The sequence below is a fragment of the Globicephala melas genome, chromosome 2, assembly GCF_963455315.2.
Source record: "Globicephala melas chromosome 2, mGloMel1.2, whole genome shotgun sequence".
Classification (NCBI taxonomy): domain Eukaryota; kingdom Metazoa; phylum Chordata; class Mammalia; order Artiodactyla; family Delphinidae; genus Globicephala; species Globicephala melas.
The window spans coordinates 97511127-97529123 of record NC_083315.2 but is presented as its reverse complement, the minus strand read 5'-3'; the positions used below and the strand labels follow the sequence as shown (position 1 = coordinate 97529123).

Below are 17997 nucleotides of genomic sequence, written 5' to 3'. Positions count from 1 at the left end.
GACTGGACTATGAGTTTTTGAAGGCAGAGAACATATTTATTCATCTTTGTATTTTAATGCCTAGCCCAATTCCTGGCATATTTTAGGTGTTAAGCAAATATTTGTTTTTAAAAAATTAAGAAATGAACTGATGAATTCCATTTACCTTTTTATAAAGCATGCAGCCATCACTAGCAAACATCACGATATTAAATGGCATACACAATTATAAGTTGTTTACTGAATCTTACATTGTTGACTGTCAGAAGAAAAGTATCATCAAACATTTTCATAATGAAGCAGATCTATAATCTGGCATTTTATAATTCCTGTGCTGTTGTGGACTGAGTGTGGTTTTAGGAGGTGGAGAGAAAGGGGAGATGCTGTAGTACTTCCCTATTTATGAGAGGATTGAGGAGCAGAGATTAAAATGCAGAATGGCAGTCAGATTAAAAGGGCTGATGAGATCCTAAATACAACCCTCAAGCCACAGGAGAGCCCAGGGGCAGCAATCTTGAGAGGACGGCAGGCCACTGAGGGGAAGAAAAAAACTAACCTTCCCACCACTAAAATAACAAGAGATAAAATGAAACCTACTTATCAGATTTTAGAATTTTATCTGGACATAGAAAACCTTCAAATTATTTATTTATACATAGTGATATCAAGCTCTATCTACTTCCACTCCAAAGGGAACTCTTAAATAATCAAATAAAATGTTGAGGTTTCCTGCTGGAGTTATTCAAAGACGAAGAAGAAGAAAAAGACACGCAGGGCTTTGAGATGCCCTTTTTCTAATAACATGTTTAAATGAAGTATCAAGAGTTATTAGTTGTTTTATTTTAATAGAGAAAATGTTCACTTTTTACTAAGTGCATTTCTATGTATCAGATCTACATATTTTTAGTTTTACATAAGCGTAAGTACAAATAGTTCCTTTTATCTTTATGTTACAGAAAAGTAGACATTTGCTAAATGAGAAAATCCTTCAAATAGGTCAATTTTTACTCAAAGTTAGGTTTTAAATGTTTCTATATTCTAATTTACAATAAAAACTCATTTTAAATTATTTTAACCACATATGTAGCATACATTATTAAAAGCATGTTGAATAACATGCTTTTAATAATGCCAATTTTACAGTCACACCAGCTTTATTTTGGCTTTAAAAATATAGTACCTTTTTAACATAGTAGCTTAAATTATTAAATCTGTTAACAGTTTCAGGAGAATGATGGAGTAAATGATGGATATTTTTCCACACAGGGGAAACTGAGGGAGAGAACTTTTCAGAGACCATTGCCAAAACTTGGGAAGTAAATAACTAGTTTGCGTTTACAAAACACAAAGGCGAACTAATGACACAAATAGATTTGGATGCCCCGGTGCCCCAACAGATAGATTTTTATTTACATGTCTGTCTTTGTTTCTCCAGCTTTAAGATATTCTAGGTTTGCAGGTGACGGAGAGAGGCCAGCTGGGTAGTTTCAGAATATCTGAGAATAACGTCAGATTTAAACAAGAAGCTGGGAGGAAATAATAAAAAAGCAAGACAAAATGAAGTAGGAAGTTAGGATGATAGGAAGGAAGAAAAAAAGAAGGAAGAATGCAATGGAAAGCGCTATACATGGTTGGCGTTCTAGGGTTCCAATGATCACCTCCAAACCCCAGCAAGCCTCTGCTTAAATGGCCCCATTTCAGACAAAAGGCAAAATCAAAGTCTCCCGATGACAATTAAATAAACAGATTCCTAATCTGCTTTATCTGGAGTGTCAAAGAATAATGAAAATAATGACAATGTCTACCTGACAGAGGCCAGGAGTTAAAAGTCACGTGACATGGGAGTTGACATGAACAATAGCCAGATATTCTAGGCTGAGAAACAGAAAGTAAACCTCAGATTTGGGCCCTTGCATTTGGAAGAGAAGGAAAAGTAAAAACAAAACAAAGTGCCTTGAATTATTTCTCTCGATTCCCATATTTCTAAGCAGAATAGAAGTCAACTTCCTAAATTTCAAGTTGTTGCTTACAGATCATTGATTTCCCGCATCTATTGGGAAATTGCTGTCTTTTTTTGATTGCCATGCATTAGATCATATTGTTTTCATCTTTCTTCATGGATATTTTCTACCCATCACCAGGGCACTTGCCTGTATTCATCGAATAATTGAGCCCTCCCCTAGATATTTTCTCATATGGAATATATTCATCATCTCGGAAGATTTCCACATTCATGTGGATGACACATTCAGCACCCTTCCTTAACTTCTTCTACTGTGATGATCTTGATCTTTCCTCCCCTTCAGTCACCCAGTTCACGGCTAGCACTGGTATTCAAACAGTATACCCTGGCTGCTGAAATAGTAAAATACGTGTGTACTGGATGTTAAACACTGTCTACCCAGATGCTCCCTCCCCCCTCTGCCATGTCCCTCCACTCCTATGGGACCTCTCTAGAATTCTCCACGGTCCAGCAACTAAAGGGAAGATCCCTGATTCTGAGGAAGAGCAAGACGCTGCTCCACCTTCAGGGGCAGCCTGACCTGTCATGAAATGATTTGAATGTCAGCCCTGTCCATGGCCATACACACAATTTTATCAATATCTGAGACTATTTCACCTCTGAAATGATATGCCCCTAAATTTATACTCTAATCCCTCAATTCTCTTTCCATTTTTCTTATTCGTTTGCTCTTCTTGGCCTGTTCTTCCACCTCACTGAGCTCCCCAGTACTCTGAGAGTTCCTTTTGCTCTCAGACTAACAGCTTTTCTCCACCTTCACTTGCTTCTCTATTAAACTTGGACTGGTACTTCAACTCCATTCTCTCCAACACCCTCTTTTTATTGCCTTGTCCTTCTACCACATCTGTTCTGTAAGATGTAAATTAAATTAAGCCCACAATCCATCTACTTTGATCTTAGAACACCCATGCTTTGAAGAGAGCTAGAAAACCAAATAAGCTCACAACCATTATGTGCCCGTGTGCTGCCTGGTGGCTTTTACAGTCCTTGGTCAGCTTCCTTGTCCCTTGTTATTTTTTTAATTTTTTTTTTTTTTGCGGTACACGGACCTCCCACTGTCGCGCCCCCGCGCCCCCCCCCCCACCCCCAACCAGTGCGGAGCACAGGCTCCGGACGCGCAGGCCCAGCCACGGCCCACGGGCCCAGCCGCTCCGCGGCACGCGGGATCCTCCCGGACCGGGTCACGAAGCCGCACCCCCTGCACTGGCAGGCGAACCCCCAACCACTGCGCCACCAGGGAAGCCCCGTCCCTTGTTATTTATTCCAAATTTTTAGCTCTCTCCTCTAGTTCCTAGTCTGCTTCCCAGTATAGCCCCTTCACTTTCACCAGAGATTTTCCTCCAATTTTAGAGAGAAACTTGATATTCTCTGGTAGTACACTCATCTTTACATACTGCTACCTCACCTTCTAGAATGTTGACCATTCATTTAGGTCCTTCCTTTCAGAGCCAAGGGAAGATGTTTCCCTTTATTGTCCAAGACTAGGACCCACTTTTTTTTTTTTCTTTTTTTTCTATTTCATCCTTTTCCATCACCTCTTAGACTCTCCTCCATCAATGATTCTTTCTTCCTCTGCACTGGGTCACTTCTCTAAGCTTGAAAATGTGCTCATGTCCCTTCCATATTAAAAAAGAAAACCCAACCCTTTTCTACCTGATGACTCTCCTTGCTATCCCATTGTTTCTCCATTTACACAATCAATTTACTTATTCCCTCAGCTCCCATTCACTCTTCCACCTCCTAAAAAAGAGACTTGCCCAAGTCATTGAAACCATTCGAGTTAAGGTCACCAGCGTCTTCCCGTTTGTCAAATACAATGGACACTTTTTGACTTTTATTTTACCCAACCTTTCTGAATCATGTGGTACTTTTGACAGCTTTTTCTATCTTAAGCTGCTGTATACCCTTAACCTGTATACCTGTATATCTTCTGCTTTTCTTTCTATATGACTCTCAGCTTTATCGAGTTCATCTATCAACTAAAGTATCTGTAGTTTCCTGGATTCTGTTAGCCCTTATTTCTTCAAGTGTTTCTCTCTCTCTGGAAGATCTTATCTGTAATAAAGTTTTAACAACCATCTGTATGATATTTTCATCTCTCTATGGAATATCTCCAGCTAGCTAATGATGATGACATTCAAATTAATAATTATTAGTATTATTAACATTTATTAATCACTTTCAGGTGCTCTGCTAAGGTCTTTTCTTATATTAACTAACTTAAAAGTCTGAATTTTTTTCCCTACTCTTACATCAGAAGGGTAAAGCAACTTGTCCGTGTCGCATAGAAATTAAGTGGCTCCAAACCCAGCTTATTGGACCCCAAAGCCCACGCTTTTAACCATTTTACTAAACCTGATATATCCAAAATTGAATGCATATTCCCTAAATTACTCATCTCCCTGTATAATCCATTTCAGCTAACATAGTCATCTACAGCAGAACACAAAGCAGAAAATTGGAAGTCATGCTAGATTCCTCCCTTCTCCAAGCAGTAAGCCACCAGATCTTGCTAAATTTTTGTACCTCTTTCCTACATTCTTATCTAATGGTACTTAGTTCAGTGGCCTCATTCTTTCCCTGATGCTCCATTGAAAAATCTTCCTGATTGGATTATGCACATCCTTTTAGTCTTGGTGTCCTGCAATTTATCCTCTTCTGGGAACTATTTATCTTCTTATCCCATATATCTGATTATATCACTCCCCTGATAAAATGACTTTTAGTACACACACTGCAGCAGTTTCTCAGAGTGAGTTTTGTGTATCACCTTCCATCAGAATCACCTGGAGAGCTTGTTAGACAGCAGTCTCAGGAATCACCGCAGGATTTCTGAATTAGAATTAATGGTGGAAGGACCTAGACTGTATTTTTAACAAGCTCCTTACCCATGATTCTTTCTCACCCTAGAATTTGAGCCCGCCTTGCCTCCGTATCAGGTGCAAACACTTCAGAATTGCTGATAAGTACCATCCGACTCTGGCCCTTCCCCTTGTTTCCCTCAGTTCTTTCCACTCCTCCACCTACTCTCTGCACTCCAGGTAAGCCAAACATTTTGCAGGCCCCTGCTAACATGAAGCTTTCTCAAGTGTTGGTGACTTCATATGGCTGTGTCTTCTACCCAAAGTCCCTTTTCCCTGTATGTCTGGCAAGTTGCTTTGTGTGTGTTCATGTGAATGTGTGTGTGTGCTGTGTACCTTGAATCCTCATTAGACTCCAAGTTTCTCCCAGGACAGTGTGAGCTATTTAGTCATAGGAACTGTGTGTCCTGAAATCATTAAAAAAATACCATTCCGAGTTCAGGCTGTGTGCAACACTGTGTTATAGCCTGGAAAAATAGAATTAATGTGAATTTTGTATGTGCTCCGTATGTAGGTACTTAAATCTTTCAGCAATTTCTCTGTGGTTCATGACTGATTATTTGACTGACAATTCATTAAAGCTTTTTGGAGGAAAATTTCATATTTGTTGGTATCTCTACCAATGAGCACACTAATGGAAATGGAATTCAAAAAAGCTATTTTGGTCCTCTACAGAAAGCCCTAATCAGAGAAATGTTGGAAGGAGTAATTTAACTGAAATCTCTGTATGGTCTGTTTATATCGATATTTCACACTCCCTGTAACATGAATAATCCAAGGAAGGGAGGGATATGAATAATTGTGTTTATGTGTCAGATGTTGAACTAAGCATTGCTCTTCACAATTTGCCTGTAAATGTGTAATCCTCATTTTAGAGACGAGGAGACTGTGCTCAGAGATGTCAAGCGACGTGGAAGAATCACCCAGCTAATAGGAGACAAATTTGGAATTTGCAGGTATCTTTTCTCCTTTCTTCCATTATACCTATGTTGTTTTAATTTGGAGTACATATGGATGAAGCATTTGTCTTAATAAGTAAAAGTTGGTTCAGATATTTTCTGTGAAGAGCGGAAATATTCTATTGGGTTTTTCCAATAAAAGACAATTTTTCTCCAAGTTTTAGAAAACAACATTAAGGATATATATTTTTTTAAATTCCTAGTAGATCTTTAAGCCGTCAACAAGCACAGAGAAGAGTAACACACTGCCCATTACTTAGTGAGGGAGACATTTAATACTAATTGCCAGATTGGTTACCTGACTGGTGGTGACACAGGTGGAAAGTGAAATTTGGGGGCTACAATCAAGGATTTCCCCATACCCTTCCTTTCCCCCTCCTTCCCAGCACCCTCTCTTCCGTGCCCCATCTCCAAGATGCTGGGACAGCTGGTTATCCATCTCATTTCCCTAACAGTTGCTTGCTAACTCTGTCACCAAGCTGTGCATTTGCTAGAACAGTGGATTTTCTTTATAAGACTGATGAGGAAGAGAAAAAGTACTTTGCATTGTTTCTGTTAAGGTTCCTCATGCTGCGTGTGTGTGCCTGTGTGTCTCCCGCGAAGTCGGGGGAAACTATTAGGGGAGAGCCAGGTCTCTTTAATGAGCCTAGAGGTAATGCAAAATGCATGTGCTTTCACCTGCAGTCGGGTGAAGCCTGGTGCACAAACAAAGAGGGAGGTGGGAAGAGTCAGTTATTTATGCTTTTGCCGAAGCAGGTACCCTGGCTGCTACTGGGCATCCTGACCCACTTGTTCATTTTTTAGGAAGAAGTGGATACTTTCAATGGGGAAAAACTCAAGCATCAGATTTGCTCCTTGGAGCATTAATAAAAGGGCTCAGTTAGCTTCATCTCATTATTTTACTATGAGTATTGACTTTGGCCTAGAGTCATGTATAGATAAAATGGTGCAAGGGCTTGTCCTAAGTGATTACTCAGAATTACAAATCATTTCACGTGTAACTGAATACTGCAGTCTAGCTGGCACCCTGCCCCTTGCTTCTACCCCCCTTCCCTGTCTTTAATGGGAGCGCAAATCCAGCTTTGTCTGAAGAGGCAATTAATCTTATTCACTGAAAGCTGAATTTTAATTCACCAGCATGTGGAGGACATATTTGCCTATCACACAGAATTAGTTTAACAGAATTCAGGAAAAAAAATATTGGAGGTCCTGGCATTCTTGGGCAGGCAAAGTATCTTGTAGGTACATTCCTTTATTAGCTATCTACATACTACGGATAAACTTCTTTTTGTAACGATAACTCTATTAGGGTAAACTGGGTTTATTTTGTATTTGAAAGTGGCTGATAACATTTTATTTTCTATAAAGAAATCCACAAGATATGTGTGTTTTGGAAGAAAATGAACATAAGGTGAGAAAGATAAATTTTAGTATTCTAGATATTCTAAAAGGCTATTATTTTTTATTTTTCTTTTTTTGCGGTACTCGGACCTCTCACTGTTGTGGCCTCTCCCGTTGTGGAGCACGGGACCTAGCCACTCCGCAGCAGGTGGGATCTTCCCAGACTGGGGCACGAACCCGTGTCCCCTGCATTGGCAGGCGGACTCTCAACCACCGCGCCACCAGGGAAGCCCAAAGGCTATTATTTTTAAGGGCACAGTTTAGAGATGATCATAAAAAAAGGCGACACATAAAAATCGTAGCCTACAGGGCTTCCCTGGCGGCGCAGTGGTTGAGAGTCTGCCTGCCGATGCAGGGGACACGGGTTCGTGCCCCGATCTGGGAAGATCCCACATGCGGTGGAGCGGCTGGGCCCGTGAGCCATGGCCGCTGAGCCTACGCGTCCGGAGCCTGTGCTCCGCAACGGGAGAGGCTACAACAGTGAGAGGCCCGCGTACCGCAAAAAAAAAAATTAAAAATCTTAGTCTACATACATCCAAATCAAATCACATAGAGGGGTAAGTGGTGAGGTACAAAGTACCTTGGAGACTTGTGCAAAATCTATTAGGCAAATACTGGGTTTCTGTAGTGCTTCTGCTGTGCTACATTTTAACAGTTTTCCCCTGAGCAAGACCCCAGCCTTGTGTCTGAGGTTTGTTTCTCATGTCGACAAAGTGTTAAAAAACAAACAAAAAAAAAAAAAACAACTTCCTGAAACAGTTTCTTAATTCAAGAGATTTGGAGATTTGGACAAGAATATGATTTAATGCATGTCCGTGCTTAGTTAGATATCAAATTCCCATAAGGTCAGAAAACACATGGGCTTGGTTTTGTACTTCTGCTTAACATGGCACTCCTCAAAGACTACTTTAAGGTACAGGCAGATATCAAAACATGTAACTGTTTCTCCCCAGTGAATAGAGGGAATTTAATAATTGTAAAAAGCACAGATGATTGTCTATGCCAAATAATAATTACAGCACAAATCTTAAGAGTTTAAAAGGTGCTATTGGCTTTTCTGTGGCTCCTTCCCCACTTATGACTGTCTCATACCCCTGGAATTAACCCCCAAATATGATTGCTCCTATTACCTCTCCCAGGGATGCACTGTTGAATACTTAATAATGAGATGAGGACTCCAGGAACAACGGAACTCTTCAAAAATTATCCTAATGCTCTGAGAGTTTTCTTTTTTTTTTTCAACTCTTGGTGGGTGTGGAGTGGGCTAAGTGCAGGGAAGCCATCAGATTAAGTGTGCCTAATAGTCACCAAATGTCATGGCATGACTAAGCACAGGGCTGTAAAGTCACAAAGCTTTATTGCCTTGTCAAACCATTTGCAGTGCTAAACCAGGCAATTATTCTTAAAGGAAACATTTAAAATCCAGGGTTTTCACATTATTACCAGAAAATGTTGCTTTAAGTAGTGTCAGTGCCATAAAGATAGACTTTTGGAGTCCACATGTAAACATTGCATTATCTACATGTTAAGAATTTAAATTATGCAAAATTGGAATTTGGAGATGGGAAAGCCCAGAAACACCTATTTGCATATAAACACTTGCAAATGTTCCAAGACTTGAATGATGCATTGAAGGTACAGCAGTGTTCATCCATTATTTAATTTTTTGTAAGCTCTGCCACTGTACTAGGTGCTTAAACTTATTTTGAGAGATGGGGAGCTCTTCTGCAATTCTTTGGTCTGTTTTATGGTCAGATCTTCAGTGCTGTGACCATTTGACCTGGGGAAAAAAAATCAAAGGTGAGATGAAATCAAGGAAATGGCAGAGCTTTCAATATTTCTTGTTGCTTCTCAAAGTATATAAAAATTTTCCATTCCTCTTCACAGACATAACATGAAACATACACCCTTTAGGGAAGGTTCTGGGTAATACTCAACTTGGTGCTCTCATCTCAGCTTGGCAGGGCTCATCAGTAGTGTCCTTTCCAGTACAAGGGTGAAGAAGCCCTCCATCAGCACTCTTTTTGGATAGAGGGCTTTTTTCTCCTGTCTCCTTCAAGAGACACAAGATTCTGCTCAGAATTCTTAAGGAAGCCCCAAATAAGTAGTTATAGTTCCATGCCTAATTATTCCTTCTAAGCCTATAATCCTCTATCTGGATTGACCTGAACATTCCCAAAGTCTGTCTATTGGTGGTCTGTCTGTCAAGGTACATTTAATTGAAGTTTTAATGAATATGAAATAAGTTTATTGCAGTCAGGGCTAACTATGTTCCAGGTGTAACCTTATGAGGCAGGTTCTATTCCATCCATTTACAGATGGCAAAGAGAGGCCCTAAGAGTTACAAGTGTCATATAATTTGCTCAAGGTAAAGAAGATCATAACATTTGAACAGGGACCTTTGATTGCAGAGCCTATTGCTTTAAACTACTTTGCTATCTTGCCTTTTTACAAGCTACAGAAGATAAATAACTTCAATGGTTTAAGAAATTAAAGTGACAAAATGAAAAGCAGAGAACTAAAATCAGGAGAGGAATGTCTTTCCATGTCTAAAAATCCAAGATCCCATGTCTGTTACAGCAGTGAGTGAAGATTTTCAGATGATTCCTTAAACCTCTTGCCAAACAGCCCTAGGAGTTTAAGGGCCTCAGATAAGGATCAGCTGCTGTAGCAAATAAGACGATTCCCAGATTCAGAGATACAGAGCAAGGAGTGTTTTTAAAATTCATTTTGAGAAATGTTAGGATGTTTTAGGTTGTAATTCATCAGAAAACTCAAAATATCCCAAACAGTTGGGAAGTTTTAAAAAATGTCCTATAATAAGTCTGAGGGTATGGAATCTCAGGATTCGGTCATATAGCAGCTTAATTGCATCAGTGAGAATCCAGATCCTATTCCGTTTCCCACTCTGTCATCCTCAGTGTAACTATTATCTCTATTGGTCTCAAGATGGGCACATAATTCCAGGTATCACATCTCCAGGTATCACACATCCATACACCAACACCAGAGACAGAAAATGCAACTGCCTGTATTTCGTGTACTTTTGTTCAAGAAAGAAACCTTTCCTAGAAGTGTCTTTAGAATGTTTCCCCTCACACATAACATATATTGTCACCTACAACTTGGTTGCATGTCTACCCCAAAACCAACCTCTGTTAAAGGGAATGAAATGTATATATACACACACATATCTTTTTTTTAAAATATGAGATGAGAAGATGAGGATGGAGTAGAGAAATTATTTTCACTAGGAAAATAGGTAGCTTTATGCCAAAATCCAAATAATGGTGAGTTCCCAGAATCTTAGTGGTTAAAAAATCATTTGGAGAGAGGAAAAGATAGAGAGAATATCAATGTGTACTGGATATTTCATTTGAGAGTCTAATATCCTAAGGTGTATCCCAAGTCCTGTTCCCGTTGCATCTATGGAGAGAGGACGAGTGGGCAACATACTAAAGTTTACCATCTATTCCTTCTTTCATCTTCCTAGGGAATAGAGTGAATGCCTCCATGTGCTATGTGCTGTGTCAGGTGCTAGAGTGAGGAACAGTGGGAGGAAGGATAGAAAAGTAGTAAACAAGTCAGAAAGTCTGTGTGAACTTCTGGGCCTTTCTCCTGGGCAAATCAGACAGGATTTGCTGAGATCAGTGAACTGTAACGCACTAATATATAGTATATTTGGGAGATCCAACTGGAAGCAGATGGAAGGAGCTCATGTTCTCTGTTATATTTCCATGTTGTTATCATTACTATAATTGAGTGCTCCTAGAGAGGAGCTTCCCAGTGGAAAAGATCCCCATAATCTTTATTCCCTATCTTTTCTTAAAGATCTTCAAGTCATAAAAGGATTGCAAAGACAACTACCTTTTTAGGTAAATATGATTGTCATCAGTTGTCTGGTTCCTTAAGGCATATAGGAATTCAGCCCTTCCACCAAAGGAAGGCAAGTCCTGCCAGATTATCTAAGTGGCACCATGTTTCTATTTGAAAGAAAACCTAACTTTAAAAAATTTCTATATAAAAAACTTCTGACTTACGGTGAAGTCTAAAAAGCTGCTGTTTATCCAACTTATTCTCTGAACCATTTTTAAATAAAAAGTGCTCAAATTTATATATCTAAATAACTATTCAACAAAATGTCATAAAAATAAATAAATAAATGTCATAGGCCCTAAATACAACTTCAGAAGGGAAATTCCAAAATTTTTTTGTTTTTAGTGGTACCTGTTTTGTTGGGATAAGTAAATAGCCTACGAAGGTGACTCTTTGCAATACTCCTCTGTATAATTAGAAAATGATTGACTTACATTGTACTTTAGGGTAATGCTTCATGTAAAGCAGTTTCCCTTTCCCTCTATGTCAGTGCCTGGTTAATGACCCAGCTGACAGTGGTTGGAATAAAGCTTGTTGGATGACCAGCATTTGCGGAAATGAAATATGGAGAAATGGGATATCTACCATACTATCAATAATGTTTTTTTCAACAAGCAAAAGGAAAGTGGAGGGGGCAATGGGAGAAGAATAAGAGGAAGGGTAAAGGAGATAAAGAAGATGAAGAAGCAGAAGTAGAAAAAATAAGAGGAACATATATCTGAAATCCCAATGGGTTATTATAAGTTACAAGGATAACTACAGAAGTAAAGTCTAGATGTTTTTATAAAGAGATAATACACGAGGCACCTTTGAGAATTAGAATTGCTGACAACAGAATTTAAAACGATGTTATATTTATTGTGAAATTGCATTGCTTCTACTTATTTCATAAAATATATGCCTTTAGGGACTCTGGTTAACATAGTTTGGTTGATTATTGTGTTGTTTTAACATCCTGTGGTGAAAGCAATCTGGCAAACTAACCACATTACAGGACAGATTCTAAGGAAAATTACCAAAAGAAAGAAATCTGTCTGCTTCGACTCTATTTATACTTGGTGGTCCTATTGAGAATTTGATTTGGAAACACTTTTGTAAGAGCTTAGACTCTCTGAAATACATGGAACATTCAACTACGTGATGCTGGATACTTGCTATTATCAACTTGTAAATATCATGCATGAAGCTCTGATTTCTATTTTACACATGCTGGATGCAAATGTTAATAAAATATAAATCCCTCTTCCAAGGAGTTTATACTCTGGCATGCCAAATAAATGTTTAGGCTTCTATAAGAGAAAATAAAAATCAAAAGTTATGCTTCTGTGATTGTTATAGATTCTCTGGGTCTTAGAGATTATTTTTCTATTACCCTAACAACTTGAATATGGCATGTGACTTACTAATATGACTTACTAATTCAACCCTATAGAATTTCTTGTGTTCTTTGGCATTGGTCTGAAATAGCTGACCTGAGATTGGGGTAACAAGTTAGGAGTGAATTATGGGCAGGGGAGTACAAAAGAGGTTTCTCTTTAGCAATTCAATTTGACAAAATTTTTTTCAGCCTTACACATTATGTATTGATACTAGATCAGGTATTGGTTATCCTAGCCCAGAGAGTCATAAAGACATTGGTGAGAGGTATCTTGAGGGACTCTGGATGAAAGTGTGTGGCCCAGATGATCTGAGTTATATCATGGAGATAAAGATCTTCACTGACCAAGAGGTTATTGCCTCTTTACAGCAGGCTCAGGTTCTAATTCATCAGAACTTTGATTCCTAGAAGCAGTGGGAAAAAAACAACTTTTAAAATTGAGTCACTAAGGATGACCTGTTTATTGCTCTTTGAGATGGAGAATGCATATTTACAAGTTGCTTGTAAATGTGTTTTTAAACATTTTAGAAAAATCTAGCATAAACAGCAGATCCCTATTAATGAAACTATACCTTGTTTTTCTGAACACTGCATTTTCTTATTTCATTGTTACTTTGGATTTTAAAATAAAAATGATATGAATAAGGGGCATTAATTCTGTACCCAAAAGTCATATAGTTCCAGTGAAGATATAAAGTATTCACTAAATATAGAGGGAGAAATCTAAATAAACAAATTTCTAGCAACACAGGAGAACACACAAGTTCTCAGAAGATTTTTTAGAAAGATAAGCAAGATGTAAAGCACCCCAAATTAATTCCTGTCTATTTTTTTCCTGTATCTTTGTCTTTCTCCTCCTAAGAACAAGGTCCAATGTGATTTCAACCCTGAATACATTTCCTCTTGCTTTTGTAGTGTTGAAGACAAAACACAAGTTAATACAGTAAATATGTTTAGAAAATACAGCTCTCTTAGGTTAATTTTGTAGATCTGTTTTTGCCGGAGTAAGATTGTATTTTGTGGCACTTCTGGTCTTTCAGAATATTGACTGAGGCTAAGTCCCCGTTAAATCAAAGTGTCATTCATAGCTATGGAATTTAAACACCTTGTTGATGGTACATAGTTACTATTGCATAAGTGTATATTGAATTGTCTAAATTATAATAAAAACAAAATAAAGCTCAATTCAAATGAACAATTTTCTATTTGATAAGACACAGAAGCTTTCATGTGAGTTGCTGTTCCTCAGTTACGTAGAAGAGTCCACATTTGTCCTGTAGCACAACCACTAGACAAAATCATGCTTATTTTTTTTATTTGACCATCTGAGTTAATTAGCCCCACCTGGCTGAGTTATAGTTCAATGAAAGGGAATTCTGAAGAGTTTTTCTTTGTTAGTTTCATGTTTGAAGTAAACATCCTGAACCTTTTATAAATGTAATGATTTTCTCTTAAAAACTCACTAGTATCATAACTATACTAATAAAAGCATAATGTATATTATTAGATCTGAACTCTTGGTCATGGGTATCTGCATTTTAGAGGTGGTCTGTGTACAAGTGTCATAAATGACCATTTTACAGATAGATAATGTTCTTAATCCATAATTCTTTATTGCTGATGGTTATTGCATTAGATGATGACCCATAGCTGTTAAGAGTCAGTTTTTAATATCACAACCATTTAGAAAGGTTAATGGACTCGGTTTTGAGACTTAACCTTTGGAGGCTGCAGGTTAAGAGGTTATAGTTTGTGCACTAAAATGCCAGAAAATATCTACTTATTTTCATTTCTCTATGTACTTTTAGTAGTGTGGTTATGTACAGTAACTGTTATTTACTAAGCAAACTGAATGAAAGTGTGTGACATATAAGATAACAAGTTTCTAGAGCAGTGAGATTCTTTCAAAATATACATTTCATATTTGGCTTCTATTATTTTGCATTTAGACACAAGAACTGAAATGTGAACAGATATAACCTAAATCAGTTGAGGAATGTTTATTAAGGTTGTTCAAAATAAAAAAGACCGATATAATAATTCATAGTTTTCTTAGCTAGTCTGAAAAGTTCACATGCATTGTAATGGGAAACTGGTCATTTAGGAAAATCATGAATCCCTTCTGGATGATACCTAATCTACAGCCCAGAATTTTCAGAGGAATAAAATAGTGTCTATCTGGATTCAGTTAATTTCATTTCAGAAATCTAAATAGGGTTCCACTGTGGCCATTTATCATTTATTTTGCCACCCATTACCCATTTTCTTCTTAATATTACCCTAGTCCCTTTTATTTCATTATTTTGTTCATTGTGAATAAGCTTTGTTGGAGGAAAATTGCAGACACTCCCCTTCTATGAAGCCAGAAACTGAATGTATAAATAGAGTAATGGCTCCCGATAAATTACACCTCCTGTACCCATTGGGTCGTGTCTCCCCACCACACTGACTCTGCACTTGACCATGTGACTTGTTTTGGTCAATAGGATATAAGTAAACATGATGCAAGCAGAGGCTTGAAAAGTGCTCGTCCATTAGGTTGCCCTCTCTTGCTTGCTCCTTTTAGAACCCATCCACAATGTGAAAAGGCCTAGGGTATGATGTTGTGAAGAGAGACTCCTGAACCAGTGGCTTCTTTGCAAAATTATTATCAGATGCGGGAGTGAGGTCATCTAGAACCAGACAGTCCTCAGCTGATCTGCCTGTCCCCGTTTTCTGTTACCTAACCTCTCATTGGCTCTCTGAGCTTCTTGAAAGTTTTCCAGGAAATTGCCTTTTACTAATTTAGCCAAAATTAGTCGCTAATGCAACCAAGAACCCAAAAATAACATAGGGACTTTGAAAATGCAAAGGGATTACTTGAGAAGAACACACACACAACCACCATGAACATACTTACACAGATTCACTTAGAAGTTACGAGTGAATCATATGTATGTTAATTAGTTTTGGTTAGCAAATATTCCTTACCAGAGAGTACTTGATAGAACATTTTATGAGACAGACAGTGGTATTAACTTAGCCACCTCTGGGTAGGAATCTGAGTTTCCATTTACTTTTCACGTATGTTGTACGGAGCTCAGTCTAGAAGCTACTCAAAGAATAGTTACAGTATTTGAAGACTTTGTGTCCTAAGCAGCATTCTTTTTCCCAGTTTCATTGAATATAATTGACATAGAATGTTGTATTAGTTTAAGGTGTACACAGCATTCCTTCTTTATTCCTGTATTCTCCTGAACTTTTTGTGTGTCTATTTTTTCCCTTAGCCCCATGTTTCTACATTCTGTTCCCCATGCCATACGGGGACTCTGCTCTTGTAAATTGCGCTACCCCAAGTGCCTCCCAATGTTGCCATGTGCTGTTGCTCTCCTTTCACATCTGCTCTGAGCTCATCACCTGCTTTATGCTATTGGAAACTTGGTGTAAAATTCACATACAACGTGAATTATCCTAAAAGACAATGCATTAATTTTGTTTTCCACCCATAGCTCTTCTCATAGGCTGAACTGCGTATTGATACATGTTTCTGTCCTTACCACTTTAAGGGCAGTAGCTTTTTGTCATTTTATTGCTTCAGTTCTAACTTGGGGTTGATGGGTGGTTAAATTGTGGCATGTGTGGATGTAAGCAATTTATAGTGAGAAGATCCTTGCTTTTAAAGTTGGCTATCATCACAAAGAGGCAAAGAATCATGTTGCTACTACCAGGCACACTGCTTTACAGGTAGATGATGCTCAATAAATGTTCATTGAATTGAAGTTAAGTAATTTTCCAAATTTGGAGAATTGGTCTTCATTCTAGAACAAAGGAACCCATAGTTTGTGATATTATGTAACTACTTTCATGGTAAAAAGAAAGTTATTCCCTTTTGATACACAGATAAATATTCAGTCACAAAAGATTAGGGGCCATGAGAAGACAGAAGAGGAACATGAAATCTAAAATCCAAGAGAAAAAGAGGCCTTGGAGGTTAAGTAACATTTCCCTTTTCTCGCACAGCATCACTCCACCAAAGCTGTCACAATCTATTCAAAGACTGTAAATTTGGTGTTTTGTACATTAGAAGGTACATTCAACTGACAATGCTAGGAAATCCATTTTTACAAATTAACAGTTTCTGTCAATGTTTAAAAAATGTTTTCTCTATCCATTTCTTGGGAGACTCATAAAGCTGGCTTTCCTGAGTGTTCTTGGTTTCTGCTGTTTGTTCATTCTTTAACTTTTTTTCCTTCCATTTTGAGAAAAGCTGTTGGCCATTTTCTCATCTTCTTTGGCTTTGGCTGTGATGCTAGGTGATTCCAATATAATTAGGTGAGATTTTTATAGGCCCTCAAAGGCTAACGAAATAATAAATGTGGCAGTTCAAATAATAGCAATCATAGCAGGTCAAGCAAAAAAAAAAAAAATCCTTTGAGTGACAAACCTTAACATTATCAGAGTTTGGAAATGCAACACTCTTTCCTTATTTTTTGTTTTTTAAAACTTTTTGTATTGCATAGGGATATTTTCATTCTGTCTCAACTGTTACTGATTTCTTTTAAAATTTGCAATGCATAGATTCTGCAAAGAAAGACTCATATTACTGCAAAATGAATCATTTTCCTTGATTATATTTTTTCTAGACTCTTTCAAAGGATACCTATTTGTCTAATTACTCTTAAAAATCAAGATGTTACAAATGTCTGAAATGCTTTTTTATTTGATTTTAAAAGTAATGTGTTTATTGCAGAAAGTTACACTACAGAAAAGCACAAAGAAATTACAATAATTATTTTGCTAGTGATAACTAGCATTACCCTTTTATTTTGTATCTTTCTAGTCTTTTTTCTATGACTAGATGTACGCATGTATATGAAATGTAAATGGATTGATGCTTTTTGAGTAAGCAGTATGAAATATAAATTTCTTGACAATAAACAAAAAGGCTTATAAAACTTCAAGTAATAAAATTTCAAATGGAACCCTTTTATAATTAAAATGTGACAAAAGTCTATCAAATTTCTATTGTTTGGGTGGTAGTACAGTTACTCCTTAGGTATGAATAGCTCTTGCTGTTTTGATGGGAGCATGTCAAAAAAATTAACTATGGCATATATGAAATGAGAGATTTCCGATGGCACTACAAATAACGTCCTGAGATCCATTTTGATACTTATTTTCCAAATGACTTTAAGGCTGCTCACCTCTCAGTCCCCACCTGGCATCTTTTTCTCATGAAATTCAGCTGTTACTTGTAACTGGTTGAAATAAGCAAAAATAAACCTCACAGCATTTTACCTTTTTAAGCACAGCTTTATTCATTTTTTTCCATCAAGGCTTAGAAATGTGGCCTGTGAAAGATAACAAGGCATGGTTTTGGAGCATGCCATAGCTTCTCTCAGTCTCCCCCACTCAGTGCTAACTCTTTTGTTTGTACAATATCCTTTTATTCTGAGCAATATAACATTTTAGTTCTTGTAATAAATGCCTTCATGTGAAGCAGTTCAGCTAAGAGAATGTTATTAGACTGTGCTCCCAGGC

At 37.6% G+C, this 17997-nt stretch overlaps 1 protein-coding gene across 4 annotated transcripts in view; it reads left to right on the top strand.

Moving 5' to 3' along the window:
- Window positions 1-17997, top strand: part of LOC115845916 (uncharacterized) — a 602167-nt gene that overhangs the window by 445570 nt on the left and 138600 nt on the right. For all 4 annotated transcript variants that reach the window (XM_060294491.1, XM_060294490.1, XM_060294489.1 and 1 more), the window contains 2 exons: window positions 4913-5043; window positions 5739-5819. In XM_060294491.1, coding sequence (XP_060150474.1) covers window positions 4913-5043; window positions 5739-5819 — 212 coding nt within the window. The remainder of the gene's footprint in view (window positions 1-4912; window positions 5044-5738; window positions 5820-17997) is intronic.